This window comes from Ixodes scapularis, unplaced genomic scaffold (genome assembly GCF_016920785.2).
Source record: "Ixodes scapularis isolate PalLabHiFi unplaced genomic scaffold, ASM1692078v2 PGA_scaffold1__304_contigs__length_218370807, whole genome shotgun sequence".
Classification (NCBI taxonomy): domain Eukaryota; kingdom Metazoa; phylum Arthropoda; class Arachnida; order Ixodida; family Ixodidae; genus Ixodes; species Ixodes scapularis.
This window is the reverse complement of record NW_024609846.1, coordinates 104,744,477-104,759,197: the sequence shown is the minus strand read 5'-3', so window position 1 is coordinate 104,759,197 and position 14,721 is coordinate 104,744,477. Positions and strand designations below refer to the sequence as shown.

General features: G+C 44.8%; 1 protein-coding gene across 1 annotated transcript in view; it reads left to right on the top strand.

Moving 5' to 3' along the window:
- LOC8032740 overlaps nucleotides 1-13,353 on the top strand; it is a 166,443-nt gene extending 153,090 nt beyond the window's left edge. Inside the window, exons 120-124 of the mRNA XM_042290288.1 lie at nucleotides 702-1,005; nucleotides 4,107-4,249; nucleotides 5,873-6,111; nucleotides 9,357-9,534; nucleotides 10,887-13,353. Coding sequence (XP_042146222.1) covers nucleotides 702-1,005; nucleotides 4,107-4,249; nucleotides 5,873-6,111; nucleotides 9,357-9,534; nucleotides 10,887-11,152 — 1,130 coding nt within the window. The 3' untranslated portion in view covers nucleotides 11,153-13,353. The remainder of the gene's footprint in view (nucleotides 1-701; nucleotides 1,006-4,106; nucleotides 4,250-5,872; nucleotides 6,112-9,356; nucleotides 9,535-10,886) is intronic.
- The last annotated feature ends 1,368 nt before the right edge of the window (nucleotides 13,354-14,721 follow it).

Below are 14,721 nucleotides of genomic sequence, written 5' to 3'. Positions count from 1 at the left end.
CGAACGCAAGCAGAGGCGTAAATGGAAGCAAGGCACTATCAATGGGTTTTGATGCCCGCTTAGCCGTAATAAAGGCAACTTTTTTAATCTGCTGATTTTTTGGACTGCTCTATTAAAAATCGGTCGGCGACTATGTACAAAATTAAATATAGTGTATGATATCAAAACTCCTGCAGCTTTTTGCCACAGTGTGCGAAGAAGTACCAGCGATAGCTGTTACTGCGCGTAGTGATATCCACTTTTGTGCACATCCACTCTTTATTCTCTCCATCACACACAATGCAGCCTTATGGTCACTGAAGTATCTAGGAAAGGGAACACACTGCACACGCAAGCCAGCGTCCCTGCCTAAGGCTAAATTGGGATAGGTACAGTTATGAGTGATGGGTTGCTTTACATCCGACAGTGCATGCGCACCGCAGTGAGGAATGAGTGGCGGCATCCCCTGCCAACCGCAGAAGTAGAAGACACCACTGCCTGGCAAGAGCCAAGTTCGCGCGCTCTGCCTGGCATCACAGGGTAGTGCACATGCGAGTGCATGGGAGACGTTTCCTGCCTGGCACGACGCTGATTCCGCGAGTGCAATTGAAAAGTTTCTATAACGGCTATCGCCGTAGAAAGCTTGCCAAGATTAGGAAAAGTTGCACACTTGATCCGGGAGCAGAGAACCCTACTATAGACGTGACCTCTATCGTGTGCAGTGATGTGCCTGGCGGACGGGGTGCAAGTGCTGGTACAGCTGGACAGCTTCAACGGGGTGATCTACGTGAAAGGCCACAGCCAGGACCCCCAGTGCCGGCGCATCGTGTCGAGCAGCGAGCGGGAAACGGTGGACTTCAAGGTGCTCTTCAACACGTGCGGCCTAGTGCACATCAATGGGGAGGCCTCCTTCATTCTGGTCATCCAGAAGCACCCCAAGCTGGTCACCTACCGGGCCCGAGCCTACCACATCAAGTGCGTCTACAACACCGGCGAGAAGACTGTCACCCTCGGCTTCAACGTCAGGTACGTGCCTCTTCTTGTCGTCTGCCCGGCCGATCTACTGTAGAATACCGAGCATGCGCCCGTGTCAGTGCAAGTGCCCACCGGCTACTCTATAAATGTTTGAAAAATAAGCAAAGGACATATCAATCATCCACCCCAAACTTCTGAATCTACCTGGCTGACCAAGATACTTCTCCGCGTTGGCCACCTCTACAAGCATGCCAGTGCGGAGCAGTGAGGCCCATTCCACCTTGTGGCCCATGTGCATTTTTGTTCTCAAACCTAACAAGCACCCAGCCCATAGCTTCTAAAGATATAATTCCATATTCTGGGTCGGCGCTTGCTCAGTATCTTACATAGTGCCATCTCTCGGCCCTACTATGAACAGGTGGTTTCTCTTTGCTTTCGTTCTGCTTGTTGGTGCACCGTTTTGTCCAGCAAAAAAAAAATAAAAATAGAAACAGCTTGGTTTGCTGTGGCATTTGCACCCAGTCTTGCTGATTTGGTTCTCCTGATACTCCCAGGTGAAGATGAGTCCACTTGTGGACAGGGGTCGATTTATTGGTCAGGTCAGGGAGGGGCGGTAGGTATTTGGCTGGCGGAGGGTGGGGAGCCTGTTGAGATATGACGTTACGGTCGAAACATTGCCCAGATCTATTTTTTTGACCCAATATTTGCTATGTCACGAAAATCTAAACTTTTGGCTAATGCATATAAGTGATTTTATTAAAACAAAGTTGACCTTAAGAAACTTGGGGGGGGGGGGGGGGGGATGGATTGTTGCACCATTTGTGCCAAAGTGCGCCAGAACGAATAAATTGCTACATGCTGCTACAAGGGCTGTATTTGTGCACAATTTGCGCCATGTCTGCACCAAAAGGGAGCTGTTCTTTAAAGGGAAACTGAAAGTGTCTCTCACATGGCATTGTTGGCAATGCTACTAAATATAAAAAAGTACATTTTTTTAATGCTTTTTTTATGTTTAAGCTTTATGTGTAAAGAGTAGGGTTGCGCAAATATTTGAATTTTCAAATAGTAGTTTCAAATAATATGTTATTTGATATTCACTTCAAAATTAACTGCGTTCATACTTTTTGAAGTGTTGATAGCGGCGGGCTAGCCCCCTTAAGTGTGCTTCTCCTCAAGCAATGGTGCACTGCGGAGAAGCAATACCCGCGAAGCTAACACCGCAATCTTTCGACTCGCTTCGCCGCAGAGCAGCAGCGCGCTTAGGTGAAAAACACACCTTCAAAGCGGTATGGTGCACGCGCACGCGTGGTGTATAAAAATTTAAAAAAAGGAAACATTGTGATTGATAATATATGTAAAACAGTGCACAAGCAGGGGAGGAAGAAAATAGGACACAGGAAAGAGCAGTGCTCTTTTCTGTGTCTTATTTTCTTCCCCTGTGCTTGTGCACTGTTTTAGGTATGACTTCGAAGTACCAGCTAGCTCAACTCTCTACGTTACCACAGTTATTGTTGATATTTATATTGCTCTAAAACCTTCAAAATTTAACTGTGGCTGTTATGCAAGGGTATATGTTAGGCAGCGATGTTCTAGCAACCTGTGATCATTATTTTTTTTTTTTAATTCAGATTTGAAGAAAATATTTGCATATAGCAAGAATATTTATAAATCCCTTTAATTAGGTATGGCTGGGCTCCTTTATAGGTTTATTTTTATGTCAAATCTGTCGTTTACTTGCCATCCTTATGTTGGTGTTGGACTTTCTGAGGCCACAATCTATACATATAGCTAGATTAAATTTAACAGAGCTCATAAGTGGTGCATTTAGAAGCTTGGGAACAACCTCTGCCAGTTCAGCTGAATTTTCGTTTAAGTGTGGTGTAACAGTAGTGAAAGGTGTGGAGAAAGGTACAGCAACTATTCAATATTCTATTAAAAATGTTTGGCCAAAACCACTATATACACTAATTCGCTTCCAACTCAAAATCCATTATTTGCACATGCCTAACTACCACTACCACATTCAACATGAAAGTGTCCGTTTGATGGCGAACTCATGACGATTACGTCACCGTGACACAAACCCTAAAAAGTGCCAAAAACATATTTACGTCAAACACAGACCGAAGACGCCGTTGGTAGTCCTAATATGTTAATTGAGACATCTGCAAAATTACCTATGTATGAATGTTCAATAAATAAATAAATGTCTGTAGTGTCCAGGCCCCCGGTAGGTATGACACTTTAAATAGTCACTCAACACTCCAACAACTGCATTTCTTTTCCTCAGGCTAACTTTCACAGAGATTGTATAAAAGTTTCTGATATGAAAGCTCAAGATTATTGGCTCGAAGAATGGGAATCTCTGCTCCAAAACCTGTTGTTCTCTTCTACAAAAGCTGCTCCAACTCGCCACTTGTCAGTTCCACCACTCCAGTTCCATAATCCAGCTATAAGTGCACTGGTGTTTGTGCATTTTGGATAAAACATTTAGATAGCTTGGAGTGCCTTTGTGGACATTTGTTTTTTCCTAAAAAAATGATAAGATCTTCTTGCATCATTCTTAGTTTTTTTCTTGTGCACCTTAAAAAAAAAAAAAATCTGTGTACACAAGTTGAAGGAAAGAAAGCTTTCATGAAGCAGCATTATTCACACAGCCTCTGATATCCTTGATGGACTACATTTTGCTTTCAATTTCAAAATCATTTTGTAAAAACAATATTTTCTAGAGGGAAACGAGGTAGAACCAAACATCATATGGGAAGGAACCATAGACAGTTTAGCTCTTTGGGGAAATGTCTTGTAGGGAATGTGCTGCAGCAGATATTTGTCGGGTATCACTCTAGGTACTATCATGAACGTTGTCTGTGCAACTGTTGTGGGAGCATAATTTCTCACTGAGTTTTTCAAATTTTACTAGTTGATATACAGTTTAAATATGCATTGCTTATGAATGATGAGCTTGATGTGCTGCACCATGTGCTGCAATATGCATGCTTTGATTTTTAGCAGAAAACTGTTCATAAGGCAGTAGTCATGAAAGAATTACCCATTCAACCCCAGACCAAACTAGGACTGGCAGAGCCAAGTGTCAGATGACAATGTCTTTTAAATGTGCATGCATGAGACCTTCCCTGTTTGCTTCCCTGCAGCATGATCACGACATCTGGCACCATTGCCAATACGGGTCCCCCGCCCACCTGCCAGATGCAGATCTGCACTGTGGATGGCAAGGAGGTCAGCAGCGCCGAGATCGGTGACGACCTCCTGCTGAAGGTCACGGTGCAGCCCCACGGTACGGCACCCACATCATCCGGCACCTCCGGTGCCACTTTTCAGCTCTTGTCACCGATTGCACTCGTTCGATGTCACTTTATGCCTGAAACTGTGCAATATAGTAATAATAATAATAATCTTTAAATGACCAAAAATAACCACAATGGACTTTTGATTGGTTTACTTTCATAAGGACGTATGGTAAGTAAGAAAAAAAAAAAATATATATGTATATATATATATACAATCACACTCAAGACAGGCTCAGTTAAAATTACTGTCATAATTCTCGCATTCAGGGCCAACAAACAGTTTGCCATAGTGCTGAAATATTGTAAATATACATTAGGAAGTTTGCAATTAAGGGGGAACACTGGTCTTGGAGCTTTTTTTCTTATTTTATGACCGAACCCAATGAAACTGCACAAGCTCGTTCAGCTTTTTGGGTTGATTTCATATATCTGGTCCTTAGTCAGTACAGTTGTCCTCAAGAGAATTAAAACTTGCCTGCCTTTGTTTGGAGCAACGATAGGGAAAAAAGTGCTCAACAAAATATCCTTTTTAACACATGGCTATATACTATGAAGTGTAGATAATACAATGTTGGAAGTACTTTTAAGATAAACCCATTATTAGTGATTTTACCACACATTGAAGTTCAGTGCTCAGTGTAGGGCTAACAAGTAATAATACAAAAGATCAAATAAAAATTTTTCTAGGCTTACATTAAAAAATCTACTCTCAACATTGTATGCATCACACATTTAGCTACACATTGCAGGAAAAGTTATATTTCTATCTGCACTAATGCTGAGATATCCCTCCTGCAAATTTTCAATGAGTCCAAAAATTGTGTTTTGTGAAAATAATGTTTTACAGTCAACTTCAATACAGATTCAGCCCATATAGACATTATGAATTGATATATGGCTCAAATATTCATCCACGGAATTAGAAGCCTGGTAGATTCGGAAGAACAACAGCTATCGCCATTTTCGAAAGAATGCAGTTTTAGAAAGTTTTTGGCTCCAAAGACCCATGTCCCCCCTTAAGATGAGGAAACATGCTAAAGAAAAACAAACCACATCCAGGCCTAAAACGTGATGATGGAGAGATTGCTATTTGTTGTACTGTCTGTATCATGCTGAAGAAGTGGCTGCACACCTCGATGTCCATACCAACAAAAAGACTGTTCATTGGTGGCACACGCGTGAACCGGGCGTTAAAGAGAGAACATTTTCAGCTGCCACTTCGTGAGGAAACTGAGGGCAAGCTAGCGTGTACGAAGTATTTCAGCCGCCTTGACGCAAACGATGGCTTTCATCAGATCCCACTCGATAAACAGTCCGATACACCTTCACTCTCTACCCCCGATTTGTATTTATTTTTTGTGCTTTTTCTTTGTTTTAATCTGCTAGTAGTATGTCTTAACTGCTTGCATCAACTGCACAAAGAAATAGCGCAGCTCTGTGTTGCAATCCTTTCAGTTATATCAACCCTCATTCTCAACTCACTAAACTACCCTATTTGTCTGAACTTTTCTCGTACCAAGTGCGCAAAAAGATAGCTTAGCTCCCGGTTCGTCGAACTTCTTTCTCAGCTTCAGACCATAACGCTCGTTTAATCGCGCCATTCACTCCAGAAATCTACGGTGGTTTCGCCCGCGGCTGCATTGCCAAGACGATGGACAACGAGGAAGAGACGCAGTACGAGGTGACCGATGCCAACGGCTGCGCAACGGACCGCACCATCTTCGACAACTGGGAGTACGACCCGGAGAACAAGGTGCTGATGGCACGCTTCAACGCCTTCAAGTTCCCCAGCAGCAACAACCTGCGCTTCCAATGCAACATCCGCGTCTGCTTCGGCTCCTGCCCACCGGTGAGACCGGGGCTCCCGTACCGTTTTTTGGGAAGGGGGGGGGGGGGGGGGGGGGGCACACAATTGCACCAAAACAGTAAAAGGGTCACCCCCCCTTTCCCCCTTTTAGGAATTTTCGGACACTCTAGTATGTGCAGCATTGTTTACAAGGACTGTCGGCTTCTGTACTGCTTTACCGTCTCAATGCCTAGACCTGTGGGGAGGGGGGGCGAATTCCTCGGCCATCAATAGAGGTAAACGTTCCTCAAGATTAAAAAATATAAAAACTGCTATAAAAAAAAAACATTATGTGAAGGGGATGGAAATTTTTTTTTTTTCCCGTACCTGGCCCCGCTTTATCTCCCAAACAGTTCTGATGCCTCTGGGGACACATTCCCAGGGGACATCCCAGAGCCTCACTGCAGCGGAACAGCTGCTCAGCCGCAAAATGGGGCAAGTTCTCAAAAGGGAGGGAGCAAAGATGGTTGTACAGTCGAACCTCGATATAACGAACTTCAATGTAACGAAATCCTCGATTTAACGAAGTATTTTATTTTTCATAATTTCTTGCCCATAGACCCCATGTATTTTTAGCCCCTATATAACGAAGTCTATTTTGCTGCTATTTCAATATAACGAAGCGCCATTGCCATAGAAGGCAATAAATAAATCAACTCTAAAAAACAACTTCGCAAAAAAATTGTGGTTAAAAAAAAAAAAAAATTATGCGCAAACGCGAGCGCTTGATAGGTTACTTCACGGGGACAGGCCTTCCATTGTTCCTAGGCTGCCCGAGGATGCGGCGCCGGTAGCGCCGGCGAGGCATGCGGCAAAGCGGATTCCGCGAGGCTGGCCAGAAAATGCCGAGCAAAAAGTTAACACGGCATAACAGCATCACCACTGACATTCACTGATCATCATAGTCCACTGTACCGCGGGTAGCGCGGGAGCCAACTTCAGCGGGGGAGCGACGTGGCAACGTGATGGCGCGACCGCGCGATTCGCGCGACGGCACGGGCAGTGCCATCTAGGAGAAGACCGAAAAGACCGATTAAAAGCAAAGGCGCAAGCACACTGTGGGCGCAAGGGGGCAAGTAAACTGTGCGGTCAAGAGTGCTGTGTAGGTTGGAAACATTGGCACCGCCTGAACGCCTAAACTAAACAGCTTTATTTTTTAACCGGGTGGTTCACTTACGTGCTTGCTGCCATAAGGAAACGTAAAGTTCTTTCTTTGGATTAAGGCCCGTTCACACTCTTGCAACCGAGTGCGACCGAGAGAGACCAAACCGGTTTTTAAGCCTCTTGCGATCTCTTAAGACCAGCTCCGCTCAGTGCATCCGGTCCCAAGAAGTCTTTCTCGGTCGTACTCGGTTGCAAGAGTGTGAACGCGCCTTGAGAAAGCAAACGTTTTGGACGCCATCCTGAAGAAACTGCCGAGATCACGAGCACTCGGGAAGTGCTCGACGCAATGGACGTACTGAGGAGATACACGGCGTCGCATGGGCAGCAAGATGCCGTGCAAGCGCTCTGGGCGCTCGAACGCCGTATGACGCCGCCGACGCCGCTGCTACTGTCGGACAAGGCGCAAGCAAAACTCGCGGACTACTTTGCCCCTAAATAAATGTCATTTTCGGTGAGTTTTCATACCCGTAAAATGTTTCGGAATTTTTTTTTTTTCGCATGCTATAGCCAAATTTCGATTTAGCGAAATTTCGATGTAACGAAGTAAATTGCGAATTTTACCGACTTCGTTACATCGAGGTTCAACTGTATACAACAACGGGAGGAAATCAGTAGTTTGTCTCAAAGGACAGTCTGCTGAAAACTTTGACATACTATATTCTCGATTAAACGCAGTAAAGACAGATGACATATATAAAATATTTTGTCCTCGCGATTCTAACGCCCAGTTTTTTCGTCAAAATCAGTGCCCAAAACTACATGCGCTCTACAATATAAACCAAAAACCGAAACTCGAGAAGAAAAACGCATTACTTGGTATAAGGTGGCTAGCCCCATTGCCATTGCAACTGTTGGTTTACATTCGCCTTTTTGGTATCTGTATCACGCACATTCTCTCGCATATATGGACTTGTATCTGCCATTTTAAGACTGAAAAACAAAATAGGTTCCACTAGGAGGCTTTATTTAAACGAAAGGCCATCATGCTGGCAGGAAAAGATAAACAATGAAGCAGCACTGCGTGGCCTCGCAATCCCAGCGACCCGACGAGCTCGCAAAAGTTTTTGGAAGACAATCCTCCCAGGGGTGGGGAGGCAATGGCTGTGCACTCGTACAAACGCTAGAAGCACGGCACTTAAAACGCATTAGACGAAAGCAATGATTACCTTTGTGGAAAACGAAGAACCATCATCAGACTCTGACGACGGCGACTAGTGCACGGTATTTATTTTTGTGTTGGCGTGCATTTCATAAAATCTGTTCTTTGAGGTGTGTTCAGTTTTCATTATTTTACCTGCACGGTAGAATCGGCAGCAATTTATTACTTTTTGAATATCTAAGAGCTAAATCTGCCTGCGCGTTAAAATTGGGGTCGCGTTAGAATCGTGCAAACAGAGTAGAGTGTTTTCTAAGTTTCTATTTTTTTAAATATTATTTGACAGTTTGGGGCATTTTTCGTAGCCAAAGGACTCGTCTCTTTTTCCTCCGCCGTAAAATAAAATTCCAACATTGTTTTGTTTGTTCTGCATGTAAATTCCGGGATACGTAAAGCTTTCGGTGCAGAGTTTGGCTTCGGATGCCAGCTGGGTTTCTCGCGCCCCACCAGTTATGAGGCAACCTTTCCGCCAAATATGCAGGTTCGGCACAGGTGTAACGACAAATGAAGTGCATGCTTTTGCTGTCAGAATGACTTCGAAATATCCTTGCAATTACGTAAACATTCGGAAAAAAGGTAGAAACAATAAGAAATGGCATCCTCTAGATTTCTGAGCGTTTGGTACAAACTTGATTCCCCAAAGCAATTCATAATATGTTGTTATTTTTGTTTTTATCACCAGGAAATACTTTTGCAATCATATACACAACCTTGTACTATTAGTATGCAGTGACAGAAGCAAACTTTTGTGCATGATCGTACCATCCACCGTATTACCGCATAGTTTTCTAGCTGTAGTTTCTAGCTGTAGTCACGGACAGAATGAAAATGGCGTGGAGGCCTTTCAGTTGTCTCGCCTTTAGCTGTTTCACAGTTGTCAACCTTAGATACCTCGCTAAAGAACAGTTTCTCTCGTGCCTTTGTGCAGGTCCACTGCGACGGCGTGGACGCGTTTGGGCGGAGAAGGCGTCGCCAGGCGCCAGGCACCAACCTCCAGCTGGGCAACTCGTTCCAAGAGGGTCAGCTCAGGGAGGAGATAATGGTGCAGTCCAACGCCATCCTCACTTTTGAGAGGAAGGAAAACCAGGCCGCCCCCACCACCGAAGGTGAGCTCGGCTCGCACATTGCACAAGCGTCGTCTGTACAAACCTCGATTGTCATTAGGACCAGCAAGTGCATCTGTTTTGCGGAGATTGGGTCAAGCGCTTTGGACCTCCAACCGCCATGCTCCAAGGATACAGTTGTGCCACGTTTAACGGGGGTTTTGTCTCCCGTACATATTCTCGGACAATTAATTATTCGGTTAGTCAAGTCGAAATAAAAATGTATTTTGTTCCGCGATCGAAATGTGTGTGGCTAAGTAGGAATTTGGTTTACCGAATGCCAGATCAACGGGTCATAGCGATATTTGCAAATGGCATCACAAAATGTAGCTATCCCGCGTGAAAATCGGTGCACCTGCAGCTGGGCTATGGAACTGGTCCTAGTTGGATCCAGCTAAGACCAGTTCCATAATCGAGCAGTAGGTGGACAAATTTTCATGTGATTATTGACTAAAATTAGCTTATTAACAAAAAAAAACACAATCCAGAAAAAAATAATTCTGCAGAGAAAGTTGATTTTGAAAAATGCCATAGCCACCAACATCTACAGGTTATTCCCAGAATGTCTCATTCATTTACACTGCATAGTTTTTTTTTTATAACTTATTTTTGGTCAACCAATGCTAAAGAAAAGGTAGAGGTTGGAGCATTTCGAACACTTTTTTCTCCGTTCCACTTTTTGGCATAAATTTCACTTTAGAAAAACTGTTGTTTGATTACGGAGCAAAAGGAAAGGCTCATTCATTGTTTTTTCTAATTGGAATTTAAAAGGCAATGCAACTGTGGCATTGTTTTTTTTACTTTGTGGATGTTTTTTTATAGAAGATGTTAAGATTTTGTCGACAACATAAAAGGCAAAAAGTTTATTTGGGTTTCAGTACGATGCTAGCATAAAAAAATTACTTTTGGGAAATTTTGTTTTCATAATTGCACTCTCCAACCATTCTGCTACGTATCTAGTGAAAAAAAAAAAAAAAAATGTTGGGTATTACATCAGTTTTGTGACAATAGTTTTTATAAACAATGTCTATGTGTTCCTGATAAAAACAACTATAATTTGTTTTACAATTAATGTACATCGATGAAACCTTGCATTGCTTTCTGCCTAACAACTGCCAGTATGTATTGTAAATTTAACTCATATTAAGCAAAAGGTATAAAAGTTGACCTTTTTGGGTAGTGTCCTCTGGACTTACTCAAAGAGCTTTTTCACCCAGTCCCCTAATTCACTCCCTGGATGAATTTCAAATTTTTACGAAATAACACGACTCTTAGAACACCCAAAATCTGCAGAAAATCGACACCGCGTCGTCCTCTTCCCACCCCGTCTAACACGACCGCTCCTTCCATTGTAGTGGGGCCGTCGATCGAAGAAATTGACAGCGTGTGCCTGCCCAAGCTGGGGCTCATCATCTCGCTGGTGATCACCACGCTGCTGGCGCTGGTCGCGGTGGCCGTCGCCATCTCGTGCTGGCTGATGGCGTACCGGCGGCGCGCCAAGGCGGAGGGGCCGCTGCCCCACCCGCCCGACTTCCCTAACCCGCTGTACACGACGCCCGAACCGGTGGCCGAACCCTCACCGGACTACTACCAGTCGTCGGTGCCCCCCAGTCTACGGTAGGGCACGGCACGCCGACGGGAAACCCACCCTCTCCCCCCGCCTGGACGGAGAAACGTGCCTGCGGAAGAGAAAGAAGCAAGCCGAGTCATTCTTCGCAACACTACCCTCACCCCGCCCTGCCCCCTCGAGTTGTTCGAGTCCCCCATCCTCGCCCCCCCCCCCCCCACCCTACAACCGCCCCCGTGAGGAACTCTATTCTTGTCGAGATGGCAGCTACAAGAAGACCTGTGTGCAGGGACAAACTCCAGTTCACTTGGACGTCTTTTTCCTTTATTTTTTTTGTATGTCGTGTGGTCACGACGATGGAGCTGAAGACGGACCCCGCGGCCACGGACGCCGCGCGCCCGTGCGACCGCCGCGTCGTCTGCTGGGGACGCCCGGATTCTGCAGTAACTCAGTTTCACGGGGTGTCTGTGTGTTGCCTTTCTCTCTCTTTCTTTCCCCTTTCTCATTGTCCCCCCCTAACAGCGGGTGCACCTTAACGCAGGAGAGGAGGATCGTGGCGCCATCCGTGTCAGGTTACTGATGTGCCAAACGTCCTTTTCCGTCGTGTCGGTTCGTGTTGTTCATTTTTTTTTTTTTGTCAGATGACAATGATGGGCAGTTTCGCTTTGCTTTTAATTTTTTTTTTATCATTTTTTTTAGTGGTTTTTAATATAAGGTGCTGGACATCTTGTACGAACTGTAATATCTCAGAATATGCCTCGTAACTATATGTGCCCGTCCGAGCGGTCCGACGAAACCCACTACTGTATGTTGCGCATTAATTTCCGGGCCCACGCCTCTTCCTTCGTGTGCGTTTCCCTTAGTTTTTCTTCTCTAGGTCTAGTATGCATGTTTCTTTTTGTCAAATTCCACGAGTTGGTCGCAGCCGTGCGTCTGCGGCGCGACGTTTCGGCCTTCTTCCGTCTTCCCGAGACTCGCCTCGTCGTTTCGTCTTTGTGTCTGGGGTGAAACCGAGTTACTCAGGAGTCGCTGTCGTCATGTGGGGAAAAAAGGGAAATGGTGCTTCCTCGTTTCGAAGTGTATTGTGGGGACAGGGTGACACACTTTGGTTCGCTTCTCTGGCGGCGCTGGCGCTTCGAATGTCGTTTGCCTCCCCGCTCCCGAGCAAGACCGGCCAGTCGGGAAACGCCAGCAGAGAGAGTCGGTCCCTCTTTCCCTTCCCCATTAGCCACTGGTCGGCCATGCACTGCCAGGGGAGGCTGAAACCACATTTGACGGCCTCACTGTTTGTTGCCACGCGTTTTTTTTTTTTTTTCGTGTCGTACGTTTTGAAGCGTATTTTGTGTGTTTTATTTAAATATTAAGGATATTAACAACTGCTGTTTCTTCTTAGGAGAAGAAAAACAAACACTGCTTTCTACCAAGATTTTTTTTTTTTAATGTAAAGAGAAAAACAAAAGGAAGAAGCATTATAGAGTAAATGCTATTTTGCTGTGATAATGGAGCCTGTACTTGTTTTTTTTTTTTTCTTCTTTCACTGTTTTCTGGATAGTTTTTTGTTGCGGTACAGACTCTCCACTACTGCCAGCCTAGCAGAAGCCAACGGTAACTGTGCCACGTGTGATGGACAAGGAAAAAAGGGGACCGGTCTCGGTGCCTCAAGGTCCCCTCGGCAGCTATTTTTTGTGCATTCAGTGGTGTCAGTTACCGTTTTTTTTTTTTTTTTTTCAGTTTATTTGAGCGTGTCATTTTTGAGGAAACGAATGTTGGAGCGCCAAGATCCGAAACGTTCACTTCCCACTTCGTCTGCTCTCGCCAAAAATTTTAAACTCTGTTGCAAAATTTTTTAGCTTTTGTAGCCTCCTTGCACAATTTCAAATTTTCCTAATCATAAATGCAACATATGATGATTATTCTCATAACTTTAACGAGCAAAACTATGCTAGAACCTTAGAGAGCTGGAACGTTTGTGGGCTGAACACTTCGCCTCTTGGTGTTCACGCTAAAAATGTCTAGCTGGTCGATTTTGACATACCCGCCTAGTTTTTATGCTGAGATGCCTGCGCTTTGCAAAGCGGTGTCTCGATGCTATTATTAACAACCTAAAACAGGTGTCATGTTTTTTTCTCCGCAATTCGCTTGACCAAGATTAAAATCGCTGTTTTCAACGTGCCCTAGGCAGTTGCTTTTCGACCTCGGTCTTGTATGTATTTCACTTCTCAACAATAAAGCACATAAGTGTTTCTTTTTTTTTTTTTATGATGCTTGTAGCAGTATTGTTTGTGTTCGACTATTTTCATCCTCCTCGATGCAGTCCACATGCTACAAGAGACACCAATATTTGGTATCTAAAAATTGTTCAGCATGATTTATTTTTTGGGGAATAATACTATTGGTCCCAAGGGATTATAGCAGGAATGAATGCAGGTATACATCGTCGCTTTCTCATAGTTATGCACAAGTCAACATGTTAATAAATACTAGTGTTTTGTGAATATTCAAAATTTTAAATAATACACTTCAATATTGGCTTTGAGATGAACTGGGATATCTATATTTTCAAAGTTTCGATTGCATTGGCTCGGCCCCGTTGAGTGTGCTTCTTACCAAGCTTAGCGCACTGCGGTGAAGCAACACCCGCGGAGCTTGCTTCTGCAGGTGTTGCCCCCCCCCCCCCCCCCAAGAAACAAAAACCAATTGTATAGTGTTAAGTTAACAAATTTTGACCCAAAAATGTTGAGTTAAAATGTTGGCTGGCTAAAATATTGAGGCTCTTCCAGAGACCCTCTTCCCCTTCTTCCTGTGCTATAAAACGAGCCAGAAAGGTCAGAGGACACCTAAGCACTCCTTACGAGAGTTGTGAATGCGAAAGCATGATTATCGTTCTTCCGCTTCTTTAGTTCGTCTGCGGCGTAGTGGCGCTCTCGTTAAGTGGCCGCGCCACGCTGAGCTCAGCCGTGCAGCCTCCCCGAAGTTTGCCCGGGCGGGCTGTGCGGCCTGGCCCGCACAGGCCACTGCGTGCGCTGCATCGCCATGGAGAGGGCTTCTCGGATGGCGTCCCTTGGAACTACGCCACACGAGAGCCAATGGGAGCCTCGCTCTTTGATGGCGTGCGCCATCTAGTGGGAGCCTATTCATCAGATTTCTGCTACTGACGACAGGCTTCGCTCTATTGGGACAGGGGAAGGTGCTGTTTGGCGAGGCTTCAAAAGCTGATGACGTCGGTTCGCTCTGTGGGACAGTTAATGCTTTCCCATTAAAATTACAGCAGTATTTCGATCCATCGATCAAACAAGCATTCCTGTGGACGCTGGCGTCTGGATCAGTCTCGGCTTCCTGGCACATGCCATAGCTTTCGAAAGTATCATAATGTCCCTCTTTTATAGAGCTTTCTTTTTTTATGCCGCAAAACACGTGCACGGATGCACGCATTGAGGCGAGGGGCAAGGGAGCGTAATGCAAGTAACTGATATGCGCGTTGACATATATGCTACACGTACTTAGATGCGCATTTGATTCACGGCGCAGGTGATGGGCAGCTGGCCAGCCACAAGTATGATTTCGAAATCTATTATATATATTTATAAGTAAAAGAATTTTTCTGCTAAAAAACTACTACAACG